We start from the raw sequence: 17056 nt of genomic DNA, 5'->3' as shown, positions 1-17056 counted from the left end.
TCTGTCAACAAAACAAATTCTACCCATGTTAGTCATCAGAATGAGTTGTTGGAGTTATTTGTATGTTGTAGCATAGCCTGGCTGAAACAGGCTACCTGACCTTGTTTCTAATGTAGTGGGACTCTGCCTGTGAAATTGAGAAATCACTCATATAGTACTCTTCATATTGAACTTATTTACACTGATCAATAACTTCAGTGAGGCGGAAGGAGCCGTTGACTCTTGGAATGCATTGAGATTACACTTTTGCTCAAGAGCGGGATGAAATGCCCACCCCAGAGGATCGCGCTGTGGCACCTGCATCTGCTGCTGCCCAGGATAATTTGGGTGTCTTCAGGTTAGGTGGTACTGTGCTGAGCAGACCCTGGCTACGCTGAGGCTTTCTGCCAACGCTCCTCTTAGCTAGCAAGGAGATTTCTCCTCTCTTGTTTGTTCAAGGAATATTTGTGTGATCCTCTTTTCTTAAAGTAGCGAAGTCTTTATTTTGAAGGAATGTGGCTAAAATTCAGACTGCCTCTTCTGCCTTCGGCATATAACACTGTGCCAGAGGGACCTCTGACTTTTTGATATCAACAAACAGCCATGAGAAACAGGTAGCCCATGAGCTCGTGTTGGAAGAAGCTTCGTTTACAATGTGGTCATGGATCTATATATGGAAGTAGGATACCTTTCTTTTAAGATGTCTATCTGGGAGCTGTGTGACAAAACAAATGGAACTGTAGGATGTAGAATAAAATCTGGCAGAAATTCAAATGTTTATGGCACACAGCATCATACACTGAGTTGAAGATGGATGTAACTGGACTAAGTATTTTGTTCTAATCAACAAAGGTAGCAAGCAGATAAGATGTGGAAATGTCAGTCCCTTTCTTGATTGGAAGAAGTATGAAATGTCAGTGGCTGCAGATGTGTTGGTAGCTGTGAGCTTGGGGAAGTTAACATTCAAATGGCAAAAAAATTGCAAGGCATCTATTGAAATGCTTTATGGGTACTGCAATTTCAGAATGTAATTACCTGCTGCTCTTCAAAAAGAAACATTTCTAGTTTTAGCTTTTTTTAAACCAAAATCTTTTTACAACCTCCGGTATCCTTAGGTGTCTTAATGCATGGAAAATTTGGTGAGTTTGAGAAGATGAACAAAATAGTAAAGTAACTGTCAATTCCTGTTGTCTGTGCTGGGTAAACAGGCAGAAAAATCAGATGGACATTGCAGGAGGAGTTGAAATGAAAGTTCTAATCTAATTGGACTCTTGACGTTGTTATGAGGTATACTTAAAGTGTACTTAATTCTCCTGTGTCATGACTTTGTGCAGCTTACGTGTCCCTGAAGGTGGACGGGCTGATGCTTTTCTACCCAGCAATGTGTGTCTGGGTGCTGCAGTGCACACCCCAGGCTGCCCCAAGCAGGAGTACAGCTGGCGTAGTCTGTAAATCTGATGTAAGCGTGCAGAAAATAGAAGAACAAGGTGGCTTAATCCAAGAATCATCCAGGACCTAGGCTGCAGCCTGTGCTGTGTCTAGAGCAGAGTTGGAAGGTATTTAGAGAATGGATTACTCCAAAATCCCAATGTAAATAAGACTATCTGCTACTTACGGTCACACAGTAGAAGGAGAGTGCAAAGTTGATCACAGTTGATGTTTTGAAGCAAAATTTGTTCTTTTCTGTGCTGTGTCCTGTGTTCAGTACACCTGTGCCAGGCCTAAAGGATTCTGTTAATGTGCATGATCTGAAATACAAATTATTTTGTCTACACTATTTCTGATTATATTAATGTTAGTCTAAGTGCTCAGCTATTGTATTTTTTCAAGTTCTAGTTAAAATATATCTTCTGAGTAACCTCAAATTTGCCCTTAGTTTTAGTGATAGCAGCAGACTCTGTCAGCTGTTCATCTGGCTTTGGCTAACTCCAGCCACAAATTTACTATATTTTAGAGGAGTTGGTTGTTTGGAGGAAGTGATAAGACAAAGTTCCTGGTCATGAATAGGTTGAATGGGAGATCAACTGGTAGTTTAGTAGTTTGTCCCAGTAGCTGCATGCCACCACCTAAACAGCTGAAGAGAGAGGTGTGTTACAGTACACTTCTTATTTGGGAATGGGCTTTCAGAAGTGACTGGAAATATAAGAGTACTTTTTTAGAAACATCACAGGCCTTCCTGAAAGTATGCATGAGTAAATAAAATTGAGTTGTTTGTCTATCATCATGAAATGAAGAGAGACAAGGATTTAACAGGTAGTATTTTGAATCTAGTAAATAGTGTATTACTGTGTGTGTTTTTTTTTTTTTTTTTTTTTTTCCCCTGTTCCCTTAGTTGAACTAGCTGGATCTTACATGTTCAAACATGCTCAGTTCCTACTCATTTGATATCTTCAGTGGGCAGTCCCTGTGCACCTCTGTTTTGGTGCTGGACAGAGAGAAGTGTCCTTTGATAGCAGACGCAGCATCCTGATCTGAAAGGCTTTATAAAACCTGCCTGTACTCCAGCAGTAGCTGCTGTTGAGATGTTTACCCACTAAAGAAGATATTCAGTAAAAATACTCAATTTGTTAAACAGGAGAACACAGAAAAGCTTACTTGCCTAATTAGCTCAGTGATGGAAATGTTAATGGAGAATAAAAATGGCAGCTTTGCATATTTGCAGTTTAAATTAGGGCAAGATGCAGTATGGGAGAATTATTTTTTTAATGAAGACCTCTCTGCATTACCTGATTTGATAAGCAGCTCGTCCTCCCTTGTGGAGTTTTAAATAATATATTTGCAGGGTGAACAAAGTTGTCATATTTTCATTAATTGTGGATGAAGTAACTTGTTATGACCAGAGCATCTCAGAAATTCACTGAGAATACAGAAGTCATGTTGCAATAAGTTAACCCTTTTATATTTTACATCCTAATACTGCCGATAAGAGATAGGTGGGACTGTTTTGAAAGACATTTGCAATCTGCAAAGTCAGTATTTTGCACGTGCTTTTGAGTGTTTCGTATCATCGGTAAATGCATGGTAGGTATTCAGAGGTGGGAACTGATAATGTGGTTCTGAGATGTCAAACAAATACCATCTGGAAGTTCATGATCACTTGTGGTTTAGATTTGAAATTGCTGTTGAGGGAGCAGGCAAGGGGAGAGTGCTTGTTTGGAATCTTTTTGGTAAGATGTGTTAGATAAAAATTGGTAGTAAACTGTATCTGATATGAAATACCAGAGCTAGCAAAGGGTAACTAAGTATTTTGTGTGCCAGGAAGTGTCTGAAAAGAAAAAAAAAAAAATATTCCTTTCTCATGTTCTTAACGGTGTTGCTTATTTTTCCCCCGCCAAGCAAAGCCTATTATCTAGAAACAAATAATTGAACTTAGTGTCTCCAGAGGAAGCTGTACCTTCTTTCTGCACTGATGACTCACAGCATTTCTGAACTAATATTTGTGAAAGATTCTTTCCCAATACTTGCTGAGGTCCCTCGATGCTCAGTGGCCCAAGAAATCATTAAATTAACCAGCACCTAATTTCAGTAACCCAGGGCGTAAGAGTGGGTTTCTGTGACACTGGGATGTTGAAAGAAAATAAGAAGTTTGGTAACTTTGTTCCAGTTAAGATGCTGGATGACTTCTGAAATTGGCTGTGAGATGTCCTCATGCTTAGATTTTTGTGTATTTTGGGGGGAGATGATTCACATGGAGTCCAGTTGTGAGCACATGCTCCAGATACATAACCTGGGTGTTACTGGGTCTGGCTCCAGAGCATAAAATGCCAAGCAGGGGATGGAGGGAAGGGGGCAGAGCTGTTTTGAAAGTGAGAATGCACAGGACAAAGCATTAATGGGGAGGCTCACAAATGGGAATAGAGGCTAGAATACAACATATAAAACAGAGAAACTGGAGGTATATCTGTTGTGCAAGAGCGTTAGAAGTAAAGGAAAATCAGAATGGGTGAGAAGGAAGACTCGCAGAGAGCTTAGAGACAGAATAAGGAGAGTGGGATGAAAAGGCCATGGGAGAGCCTTCTGTGGTTGTAGAGAAAAATCTTTTTCCCGATTTGAAGTTACACTGATTGATGGATGGGATTTAAAAGGATCACATACAAATCATGAGTCACATTTTTTGACCAAGCAGCGCTGAGCAGATCTGGTAGCGGTTTCAGTGCAGAGACGAGTGGTGTGCCGAAGGAAGCAAACAAGGGCTGTCCTTCTAGGGCTTTTCTATCTGTGTTTCTTCTACTTCAGTGCTATGTGTGTGTGTGTTGATTTTTTTTTTTTTTTCTTTTTTTTTTTTTCCCAAAGAGATGTGGTTTGAGAGGATTGGAAGAAAACAAAGTTTTGGAAAAAGAATTGAAAGAAAAAAAAACACTTAAGAGACCAGGGCAAAACCAAGTCAATTGTTTAATTTTCAACTGATAGTATTACTACAGTCGTCTTAAGAAGTTCTCATTATTTATGATTTCTGAAATGATAACAAACTCAAAAATGCTAGCTAGAAAAGAATTGTAAATATTGGCTGCTTCTATTAGGTATATTGATATTTCAGGCTCCTGCTATTTTATCCTCTTAGTATTGCATAATGCAACCAATTCATATTTTCCAGAGCTTCCCAATTAAGTTAAGTGTTCAGAAGTTTCCATGACCTTTAGGTTTCTTTGTACTCTATGTTGTTTTGCAGAGAGTATGATAGACTTTGTGGTTTACTTCCAGTGTAGCCTTTCTTTTATGGAAAAGATGTCACAATGCAAAAAGGCCATGGTTTTGAGTTGTGTTTTTGAGTACTTAATACAGTGCTGATTTGGCATAACTTTTTCTCTAAAAATGTCTTAACATACAGGAAACTATTTAAGTATTTAATCAAAAAAATGGTCAGCAGCAAAATGTTATTTGAAAGTATCATTAGGCTGAATATATGGAAAAAAAGTTGAAGGAGGAAGATCCCCGTAGAGAAATTTGTTGGAGGATATAGAAAATGGTGTCTATATTTCATATTCACTACTAAAATTTAAGTTCACTGTGCTTATGATTCTTGTTTCAGTTTTGCCTGTTACAGTGTGTATGACTTGCTAGAGAAACCTTCTGTAAAGGTTAGATTGTCCGTTGCAGTCAGATCTGTCAGAGTTCCCAAACACCAGCCTCTGTTCCTCACTGAGATTTTGGAGGCTTCTCCAAAACCTTCTGGTCTAATGGGGGTTTCTGAGGACGTTGGACATCAACCTGCTGCATGAATGAATGCCAGCTTCACTGTGACCTTACAAGGTGGAGGCTGGAATTGGAAAAGGTGGCAAGTAGAGACCTTCCAGGGAAGGGTGCGCAGGCTGCCTTAGTAGGCAGAGCGCTACATCCATATGTTGTTTACCATCCAGACTGAAATACTTCATGTCTGTCTTCCTGGAGTATAAACAGAGAAACCTCAGGTCTGTCTGCCCTTGCCTGTGTAGGCGTGTATTTAAAAGCCTGAGCTTATTTGTCAGAGCTATTTTACTATTTCTTTGGGCACATGCTGAACACTAGCCAACTGTTCATGTCAGAACACTGATTAATATAGCTATATATATAGGTACATATACATATAGCCAGTCCCTTCAATCCCCCGCCCCAAATAAACAACCCTTACCCCTGGTGTTGCTTAATATACTTAGCAATTATGTTCTTAATATACTTAGTAATTATGAAGCCTCAGATCTTGTTTATACATGCCAACTCTGACCTGGTGTTTTGGTCCCTGTTTGTTTTAGCATGTCCATAGAGGCTTTGCGTTTAGTCTAAGTGCATCAGAAGTTTTGATAGCAAAATATGACCACTGGCAGGTTGCCCTCACAATGTTGTAAATGTGGGTACTTTCCTGCAGCCTGATACAAAATTGCCTTGTTGATACTGAACTTTTTTAAATTGAAATTTGCTTGATAAAATACAGTAGATCATGGTGATTTTACACCAGTGCATGCAATTCTTTTACATACGAACAGTGCAGTAAAGAACTAAGAAAATTCAACTATCGTTTTGAAGAGTTGTGGTATGAACTCTTGTTAATAAGTACATGTAGCTCATGTGTATGTATATACGTATATACATAATCAAAACTGCTATGTGAAAATACCTGTATGAAAGGTAATAAGAGTAAAAAATAAATACAGAAACAGAAAAACTAAATATAATACTATTACTGTACAAGAGGACAATTCTCTGCTACATTTCTAAAATTATTTTTAAATGTTTACGTTGATAAGACTCCTTTTCCAAAACTACTCTGAAGATTCTATTCTGCAGATTTGACTCTGCACCCTCTGTTCTGCAGAGGGTGAAATCTATGAAGGAATGAGTTTGAATGTGTTTGGGAGATTTCTTCGATGTGTAAAACATGCGCAAGTGTTGCAGTTGTCTCTCAGACTCCCAGTCAAGTAGCTAGTATGTTAATAGCCTCGAATCCACATCGCTGTATGAAATGATTCCTCTTGAGTTAGTGTGTAAGGTCTTTCTAACCTAAATATGTTTAGCTTTTCCAATGCTGTTTTGAAGAAAGGGGGTTTATTTTAGCTTCAGGAAAAGAAGTATTGTCACAGTGAGATTCTTCCCTCACATGTGGAGACTATGGTACAAGTTGGAACAGAAACCAAACCTTCAGTTGCTGTTCTCTGCATTAAGACATCCTTCCTCTGAATAAAGTCATCTCTTGAAAATTGTTATGTTCTGTAGTGATGTATGACTGCTACTGAAACTCTTGTCAGTTAAATGTATTCTCAGCCTCCTGTCTGACTTAAAATGTTGGTCTCCAGTTATTTAGTACCTCCTTGATTCTCAGGTGGGTGTGTTGTGGGTGTGGAGCTGAATTTATAAATATTTTATGCTGCTGAAAAGAGTAAGAAATACAAAGTTTTGGCAGTGTTGTTGGAAAACTGTTTTAAAGATGTGTTTGTTTTCATACTTGGGGAATATGACTAGGCCAAGAGTTCAGTCTTTTTCTGAATTTTAAACTGTACATTTCTTTGCTTTTCTGTACATCGTTCCTAATACATTTATTACCTATAATTATCTTTCTAACAGTAATATGTTCATTAGTCTTAAAATATTTTTATGCAGCCTTAGTTGGAAGAGAGATTCTTTGGCTCATTCCATTTTTGTTTTGATTTCTGCATAGAGTGAAGTTGAACTTGGTCCTTTTCCCCAACCTGTCGAGACAGGGTCAGATTTTGGTACATCTGCTTTGTGTTTAAAATAGCTAAGGGTCTGAACATTATTTTTGATGACTCCTTTTTAGCCTTTCTCTGGCATGGAAGAGGCCACTGTTTGATGCAAGTTAATGGTGTAATATTTATCAATAAAGATTAGAAACTTTTGGAATGTTTTCTCTTACTTAACCTTTGGTTGCTATTTTATGTGTTATGGGCATTTGTCATGGTTTGAGCCTGGTCAGCAGCCAACCACCACGTAGCCACTCTCTCCCCCTTATCTTCCATCAATAAGAAGGGACAGAGAGCCAGGCTTGGGGTTCAAGATAGGACCAGGAGGGGCAGATCACCCATTATGGTCACAGGCAAAAGGCAGACTCATTAGGGGAAGAAATAAAGAACATCCATTTATTACAGACACTAACAACACATAACAGAGTAGGACAGTGAGAAGCATTGCCACATCCTGAGAACACCTTCCCCCCACCCCTCCCTTCTTCCTGGGCTCAGCTCTGCTCCCGATATCTCTACCTCCTCCCCCAGCGGCGCAGGGGCAGGGAATGGGGGGTGCAGTCAGCGCTGCCGCTTCTGCCATCTTTGATGGGGGGAGCTTCTGGAGCTTGTTCCCCCTGCTCCATCATGGTCCCCCTCTCACAGGAGACAGTCCTCCACAAACTTCTCCGACATGAATTCCTCCCATGGGCTGCAGCGTTCCCCACACTGCTCTGTCATGGGTCACCAACTTTCTTCTCCTGGATTCCCTCCCACGGCTGCAGCCCTTCCCGAGCTGCTCCGGCATGGGACACCCCCGCATGCTGCAATCCTCCCAGCACTGAATTACAGCAGTGGGGCTGCCTTTTCCCATGAGACCCCGGCCTTCTTCAGGCACAGCACCTTGATCATCCAGGCGAAAAACCTCACAGGCCATAAATCAGTGTCTGCCCCACCGTAGATCTCCATGGGTGGCAGGGGGGGCCGCCCTGCCGTCTCCCCACAGGATACAGGGGGGTCTCTGCTCCGGCACACCTCCCCCCTCCTTTCTTCCTCCGTTCCTCCACTGACCTTGGTGTTCATGCAGCTGCAGCAACTCCTCCTCACCAGTCCCACTGCCTGTCACCACGTCCCTTCTTAAATACGTTATCACAGAGGTGCAGCTGATGGGCTCAGTTTTGGTGCAGAGGTGGAGCTGACTTGGAGCTGGGGGAGCTTCCAGAAGCTTCTCACAGGGGGCCACCCCTATAGCCCCCTCCCCTGTTACCAAAAAATCCCACCACTCATTCAAACCCAGGACAGCATTTTACCTGTTTCCTAGGTTGAGTGACTGATAGCTAATTTTAAAGGATCATTTATTTGGAGAAAATGGCATTGAGGCAGAAAGATTTTTCACTTTTAGCATTTAGTCATAAGTATGTGTATGGGGGAAAAGTATCTTCACACCTATGTGGATACATTCATGATGAGTGCATGTGTAAGCATGCTAAAATCTTTACAAGCTTTCTTCTGCTTTAGTAGGATGTCTGTTGAAATAAGGCATCCGAAAAATGGTGGTTTAGCTCTATTCTTTATTCATTGTCTTATCTTATTTAAAGATATCACAGTCAATACTTCAGTACTCAGGATGTACTGTATCATAGCAAGAGTGACACATGTTTCCTTAACCAAACTGATACAAGCTATTCTGATGAATGCTAGAGCACTTGAATATTTGAGATGGATTATCTCAAACATGGAGGCTCTCTGGGAAGGACAGGCCAGGGAGACAAGAATGGGGTGTCACCCTTTATGTCAGTGACCAGCTGGAGTGTAGGGAGCTCTGCCTGGGGAAGGATGAGGAGCTGATCGAGAAGTTATGGGTCAGGGTAAAAGGGAAGGTAGAGACAGGAGATGTTATAGTGGGGGTCTGTTACAGGCCACCTGACCAGGAAGACTGAACGGGTGAGGCCCTCCATAGACAGGTGGGAGCAGCCTCACGTTCATATGCCCTGGTCCTCGTGGGAGACTTCAACCTCCCCAGTACCGGTTGGAAGGACAACACAGCAGGGCGTAAGCAGTCCGTGAGGTTCCTGGAATGCATTGATGAGAACTTCCTTCTCCAAGTGACAGGGGAGCCAATGAAGAGAGGTGCTGTGCTGGACTTTGTTCTCAGTGATGAGGAGGGTCTGGTGGGGAGTGTTAAGCTCAAGGGCAGCCTTGGCTGCAGTAACCATGAAATGGTGGAGTTCAATATCTGTAGGGCAGTGAGGAGGGCCCACAGCAAGTTAAGTGGCCTAGCCTTCAGGAAGGCAGACTTTGGCCTCTTCGTGGATCTGCTTCATAAGATACCATGGGAAGAGGGGCCTAAAAGTTGATAGATATTCAAGAATTGCCTCCTCCAAGTTTGAGTGATGCATCCTGATGAAGAGGAAGTCAGGTAGGAATGACAAGAGGCTGCATGGATGAAGAAGGAGCTTGTGGACAAGCTCAAACACAAAAAGAAATCCTACAGAGGGTGGAAGCAAGGACAGGTAGCCTGGGAGGGATGCAGAGAAACTGTCTCAGCAGCCAGGGATTAGGTTAGGAAGGCCAAAGTCCTGATAGAATTAAATCTGTAGAGGGACATCAAGGGTAACAAGTAAAGCTTCTATAGGTATGTCGGTGAAAAAAAGAAAGACTAGGGAAAATGTGGGCCTTCTCTAGAAGAAAACCAGAGTCCTGGTTACCTGGGATATGGAGAAGGCTGAGGTACTCAGCAACTTTTTTGCCTCAGGCTTTTCCAGCCGCACTGCCTAAGATGCAGAAGGCAAAGGCAGAGACTGGGAGAATGCAGAACGACCCGTTGTAGGTTTGAGACCATCTAAGGCACCTGAAGGTGCACAGGTCACAGATTCATAGAATGGTTTGGGTTGTTTGGGACGTTAAAGATCATCTAGTTCCAACCCCTCTTGCCATGGGCAAGAACACCATCCACTAGATGAGGTTGCTCAAAGCCCCATCCAACCTGGCCTTGAACATAGCTCGGTGTCATTGGCGAACTTGCTGAAGATGCACTCAATCCCACTGTCCGCGTCTCCAACAAAGATATTAAACAGAGCTGGTCCCAACACTGACCCCTGAGAAATGTCACTTGTCACTGCTCTCGGACATCGAGCTGTTGTCTACAACTCTGAGTGTGACCATCCACCCAAATCCTTATTCACCAAGTGTCCATCTGTCAAATCCATATGTCTCCAATTTAGAGACAAGGATGTTGTATGAGATAGTGTCAAAAGCTTTGCGCAAGTCCAGGCAGATGATGTTAGTTGCTCTGTCCTTACCTACAAATACTGTAAGTCTCTTGTAGAAGGCCACCAAATTTGTCCGACGCGATTTGCCCTTAGTGAAGCCCTGTTGGCTGTCATCAATCACCTCCTTATTTTCCATGTGCCCTGGCATAGTTTCCAGGAGTATCCACTCCATGATCTTGATGGGCACAGAGGTGAAACTGACTGGCCTGTAATCCCCCAGGTCATCTTTTTTTTTCCATTCCTAAAAATGGGGGTTATGTTTCCCCTTTTGCAGTCAGTGGGATCTTCCCTGGATTGCTATGACTTGCCATATATGATGGATAGTGACTTAGCTACTTCATTCGCTAGTTTCTTCAGGACCCTCAGATGCATCTCATTAGGTCCCCTGGGCACCCAGCTGTGTGGTGTGGTGACACGCTGGAGGGAAGGGATGCCATCCAGGGGGACATAGATGGGCTGTAGAAGTGGACCTGTGCAAACCTTATGAAGTTAAACAAGGCCAAGTGCAAGGTCCTGCCCATGGGTTGGGGCAATCCCAAACACAAGCTGGACAAGGAGTGGCTGGAGAGCAGCCCCAAGGAGAAGGACTTGGGGGTATGAGTGGGTGGAAAACTGCCTGTGAGCCAGCACCGCGCGCTCACAGCCCAGAAACCTCCTGTGCCCTGGGCTGCAGCCAGAGCAGGGGGGGCAGCAGGGCCAGGGAGGGGATTCTCCCCCTCTGCTCCGCTCTGGGGAGACCCCCCTGCAGTGCTGGGGCCAGCTCGGGGGCCCCCAACAGCAGAAGGACCCGGAGCTGCTCGAGCGGGGCCAGAGGAGGCCACGGAGATGCTGGGGGGGCTGGAGCAGCTCCCCTGGGGGGCCGGGCTGAGAGAGTTGGGGGGGTTCAGCCTGGAGAAGAGAAGGCTCCGGGGGGACCTTCGAGCGGCCCCCCAGGGCTTAAAGGGGGGACAGGGAAGGGGGGGGGGGACTCTGGATCAGGGGGTGGGAGTAGGGCAAGGGGTGACTGCTTTAAACTGAAAAAGGGCAGATTTAGATTGGATATAAGGCAGAAATCCTTGACTGTGCGGGGGGTGAGGCGCTGGCCCAGGGTGCCCAGAGCAGCTGTGGCTGCCCCCTCCCTGGAAGGGTTCAAGGCCAGGTTGGACGGGGCTGGGAGCCCCCTGGGCTGGGGGAAGGGGGCCCTGCCCGGGGCAGGGGGGGTGGGACTGGGTGATCTGTAAGGTCCCTTCCAGCCCAAACCATTCTATGATCTTCATTATTCTATTTTAAAAAAGGTCTAAATTGACAAGAGAAATAACTGTGCTAACAACTATGTAACTATAGGTCATGTTTTACAGGATTAGAGTTTGTATGTGTGCTTCTGCAGAAAATTCTGGGATTCAGTTCTGTTAATGCATTTAGATGTTGTTAGGTTGTGACCACAGAGAAGGGTTTGGTTCTTGAAGAAAATTGTATGCTGATCTGAATGGAGGCAGATATTTGTTGCATGAATACCTTTTGTCTGAAAATTGCTGCACTATAATTATACCATAACTAAGATATAATGTAAACTAAGATATGCATGTTTCTTTCCAAAATATCTGTTGACTTTTCTCTTTAGCAGAGATTCATGTTTTGTAAGTTCTGATTTTTCTGTTTTGTAGTACTAATTCAGAGCACAGCTGAAGCAGGGATTTTATTTTGTTAGTGCAACCACTTAATGTAAAAAGCACCTTTATACATTTTGGTGATCCTTTTGCCTTTGTGTAGGCCAAATCTTTCTGGGGAGTATGCATTTTGAGGAGTGACAATCATTTTCCTTAACTTTGTTTTCCATGGTGTGTGACCTAGTGGCATCTCAGCTGGTAAATGAGATAACTGTTCATTCTTCCTTTGCAAAAAAAAAAAAAAAGTACAATGGAAATGCTCAAGTGTGTTTGTGTTTTTGTTTCTGTTTTCTAAAACACAGAACAACAACGAATAAACCAAAAAAACCTTCCAAGAATGTGTTTTAAATGTTGACTATAAAGTTATTTTGCAAATAGTCAACTTAATGATAATGGCTGCTTGGTCTTTTTTTATATGATATAAAGTAGAAATTGACAGCTTGGACAGGTCTTAACAGAGATTTTTATCTTTCTTCTTCTAGACAACTCTGCTGAAGCAGATTTATGGTTGCTGAACAGTTGTACAGTAAAAAATCCCGCTGAGGACCACTTCAGGAACTCAATCAAGTAAGTTATTTCCCTAAAATGATACTAAATGAATATTGCATGTTTTAATTTTAAATGCTTCATATTTTCAATCTAGAAGTAATTACGTGTTTTAGACCAAGAAATGTGAGTTTGAGTGTTACAATGGTGAATTTTCTAGAATGGATTTGTAAAGTGTAAAGCTTTTTTAATTAGCCATAATTTGCAAGTGATTATCAAAACACTTACTTAAGAGAACTGTTGACTGGTTTAGATAGGGGCTTCCATATCACTTTTCAAGACAATGTTGTAATATTCCTCTGAAGAGTTGAATATTTGCTTTTTCAAAAAGGTGAATTGTTAGGCTGGTGTTTTCCTCTAATTTTACATAATCAGACTCTTCTAATTAAAAGTGTGTCAGATACATGCTCAAAACTATGTGTTTTATTAAAAGGTGAACTGATTAGCGTAAAATAGAAGTCTTGGGAAGAATGTGTTTTATTTTTCTGTAACATTTCTATGATGGTCAAAAATACAATGTGGTGGTAGTGACTTCTGCTTCTGACTTGCGTGGAAGTATGGTTGTGATGAGAGTGACTGGAAAACCTGTATACTTACAGCTGTCATTACCCAGGATAAATATCTATTGTGGTAGGTTGCTTCTGGATTTTATGTTTAGTAACCAAGCGTGACTATTTTTTCAGTCGTTTGTTCAGTGTGGTGCACTGTGGATGGATTGTTCGTTGAAGTCCATTTTGGTTAGAAAAACATAGTTCTGAGTAAGCAGCTGGCATTCTCAGGAATGTAGGCAGGAGAGAGACAGTGGATAGAAGTGATCTGCTTACAGTGCTGGAGTTACTGACAGCGTCCCAGAGCAGTAACCTGAAACAGAAAGGGTTTGCCCATGGTAGGTACCACAGCAGAAGTTTCCTCCACCCCTCAGAGGGCTTTACTTCCTGACTGTTGGTGTTGCACTTGGCTTTTTGGCTTCATTTACCGTTGACAAAAAGAAAAAAAAAAAAGTTCCCACAATACTTCCAGTTAGTGTGTGGTATTCAACAGAACTGATGACAAGATCTCTTCCAGTTCAGCTGTGGCCATCTTTCTGTTTTACTAATCTTATGCCAGAATTGATGTGGTATGGTGTGTGTCCTTTAACCAACAGAATAGAGTCGGTTAAGAAAGAGGGTCTAACTAAAAGCAAATGGCCAAAAATATTTCTTTGAACTTCATGTTTCTGTTGCCACTTCATTAATGAGCCCGAGGTTACTTGTAGCCTGGGTTTATTCCTCTATTTTCTTACTTGTCCTTATACTCTTTCTGTTCTGACACATATACTGTGGTGGTTGTCCATTTCTTCTCTTTGCTGAGAGTCACTTCTTTCCTTTAACTTCCATGGTTCATTCTCTACTCCCCAGATCGTGGAAATTCCTAATTATGGAGCAGGACAGCTTTTGTTGTTGTTTCTAACCATTTTTTATAATGTTCATTCAATGTAGGGGAGAGAACCATATGTGGGTGCTCTTTCATGCGACTTGGTACTGAAAGATTGAACGTCCTCCATCTCAGAAAAGAGCAACTACTGATGTATTTGGGTTTTAAAGTAGTAAGGAGAGCTTGTATCTCTAAGGAACATGACTTCCAAATACAACTTAATTTGTTACAGTAACAAACCCAGTGCATGAAGTTTGGGTGATACAAAATTAACTCCTATTGTATACTATCTCAGTGGCTTGTTGGTAGCTATGGAGAACTTTGTTTTTCTCAGTTGAGTAACAAATTACACATTTAGTATGTGGATTGTCAAAGCAAACACACTTTGAGTGGAAAAATTAATACTCAGCACAGTAAGATTCTTCTTTCAAAAAAAAAAAAAATCAGGATGAAAGTGTTATATGGCATTATGAATGTCAGGTGGGAGAAGTGTTTCAGTTTTGTTTATTCTCTGCCCTTTGCAACAGTTTCTGCTACGTAACTTTCCTTGCATATATGACTTTCAAATGCATGAATTCAAACCACTGGTAGTGTGTTCACGCTGGTGGTTGAAGAGTGACTGTCTGAGAAGCTGATGCCTCACTAATGCCATGTGCCAAAAGATGTGTCAGAACCCAGCAAGGCCTGTAGGTACAAACTTTTTTGATCTCATGTTCTTTAAAAAAAACAAAACAAAACCACTCCCAAACTCTTTGAACCTTTTCATTGGGTGTGCAGATGTGTATATAGCTGATAGAAGCCAAATGACAGTTTGATCTCTGTGCCCCTTTGCATAGCTCTTAGAAGTGTTCTGCTGCTCATCAATACCAATAAAGTTGAAGCTGCTGAGCCAGGGTGACAATATGGAGGGCAAAGAGTTACTTAAAGACTGTTAGCTTGTGGATAAGAATTGAGAGCTTTTCCTGTGCAGATTTTATTCTCAGTTGGTTAATTGTGAAATAAGATTAAGCAGAGGTAGGCAATAGCAATAATGAATTCCCAGTATAATTAAACAGGTGCGGTTTAAAAAATAGTTAGAATCCTTCAAAAAAATGAAGATGAATTAAAGGAAAAGTAGGGAATAAGGAGAATAAACTAAAGCAGGTAAAGTCCATCAAGCAAGTTTATGAAGACTAAGATGACTGTATAAAGCAAATAGGTATCCAAAGAAAAAGAATCCTTTGAGTAAGTCAAAAGAAGGAAGAAACTAACATTAAGAAGCACTGAGGCAAAAAAACACCACAGAGAAATGGTCCCTGTTCAGTTATGTGGCAGTAACTTTGTTCTTCTGTTTTAATACTTGGGAAATCTCACAGAATATGTGTTATCCCCAGCCCTAGCTTCTCAGAATTCACAAGTTGAACGTAACCCCGTGGCTGAAAACACTTGCCAAGAAAGATTTGCTAGTAGCTGGTTTTGGCAGGATCCTACCTTAGGACAGGAGGAGCAGGAGATGGCCTGTTGCTTAACGGGCTCCGATTTGCAGCCGTTACAACATGAGAACATGGGCTTCTTGGCCGGGGGAAGCAGGAGTGTGGAGTACAGTGAGGAGAGGGAGACAGGGGCACAGGAGCTAGTGTGGGTGCGTGGTGTTACTTGTGCAGTTGATACGCCATCACTTACCACACGGTATATGTAGAGAAGAATGAATTATGTCTCTTTGTCTGTCCCTGTGATGCCAGAGTGCAGTACAGGTAGTACTGCATACACAGGGTCACAGAATGGCCGAGGTTGTCGGAGGCCTCCAGAGATTGTTTTGTTCAACCCTGCTCAAAGCAGAGACCACTGGAGCCTGGTGGCTGAGGGCTGTGTGCAGGCAGGTTTTGAGTATCTTCAAGAGATTCCACAAATGCTCTCGGCAACCTGTTCCAGTGTTGGACCATCCTTATAGTAAAAAAGGGTTGTCTTAGGTTTAAACTTCATATCTTGTATTTCAGTTTGTTTGTTGCCTTCTGCCTGTCACTGGGCACTGCTGTGGAATGCCAGGCTCTGTCATTCCCTCTCTCTCCTACCCCCTTCCCCATCACGTGCTTATACACATTGATGGGATTCCCCACACCCTTCTTTTCTCCAGGCTGAACAGTTCCAGCTCTCGCAGCCTCTGTGTGCATACCAGATACTCCACAACTTTGATTACTTTGGTGGACCCCTTCTGGTTTGTCCCTGTCTCGCCGGCCCCGGGGAGCCCAGCACTAGACCCAGTGCTCCAGATGTGTCTCACCAGGGCTGAGCAGAGGGGAAGGATCACCTCCCCCCGTGTGCCAGTGATGCAACACCTCATGCAGCCTGGGAGGTTGGTGGTGGCCTTTGCTGTAAAAACACATCGCTGGCTTGTGGTCAGCTTGGTGTCTACCAGGACCCCCAGGGACTCTCCTGCCAAGCTGCCGCCCAGCTGGTACCCACAGCCTGTCCTGGTGCATGGGGCCATTTTTTCCCAGGGGCAGGACTTCACACTCTCTATTTGTTGAAGTTCACGAGGCTTACACGTTACTTTAGTTGAAAAAAACTTTAATTTTCATTAACATTGATATTAAAAGAAATAATTAATTTGGGCCAACTCAGTGTTTATTGTGAGTGATCTACCCGTCCTTCTAAAGATGTGACTATTCTTGGCTATGTTATATAGGCTTTTAGAAATACATTCCTGCAATGATTTTCCTTTCTGAAAGAAAAATAAGCACGGATTTTCTTGTCAAAGGCTTGTATTTTGGTCAGGGGTGGATATAGTACTTTAGTAAAGTAGCTGCTGGGCATTCCTGGGAATTGGTAGCTTTTGGAAAGATCCAGGAGTGTTGAATCACTCTGATCAGTTTTTTTCTCGTGGTATTAAACTCTTGCTGAAGCGGTGGGTTCCCCTGGCAGGGAAAGCATGCCATGCAAAATACCTTGGCCTATTCTTGCCGTCTTAAGTTTCTGTGGATGGCTGCAAACCCAGATAGGGTGTTAATTTATTGGTCCTTGATCTTGTGCTTCTTAATTGGCCTGTGTACACTGCTTTAAACAGAATATT

The 17056-nt window shown here is 42.4% G+C and overlaps 1 protein-coding gene across 4 annotated transcripts in view; it reads left to right on the top strand.

Moving 5' to 3' along the window:
* The window catches only part of CDKAL1 (CDK5 regulatory subunit associated protein 1 like 1), a 432929-nt gene that overhangs the window by 63049 nt on the left and 352824 nt on the right, over positions 1–17056 (top strand). For all 4 annotated transcript variants that reach the window (XM_042806719.1, XM_042806718.1, XM_042806720.1 and 1 more), the window contains one exon: positions 12531–12615. In XM_042806719.1, the coding sequence (XP_042662653.1) occupies positions 12531–12615 (85 nt within the window). The remainder of the gene's footprint in view (positions 1–12530; positions 12616–17056) is intronic.

This window comes from Tyto alba, unplaced genomic scaffold (assembly GCF_018691265.1).
Source record: "Tyto alba isolate M040663 unplaced genomic scaffold, T.alba_DEE_v4.0 Super-Scaffold_48, whole genome shotgun sequence".
Taxonomy (NCBI): Eukaryota; Metazoa; Chordata; class Aves; order Strigiformes; family Tytonidae; genus Tyto; species Tyto alba.
This window is presented reverse-complemented; position numbering and strand designations above follow the sequence as displayed.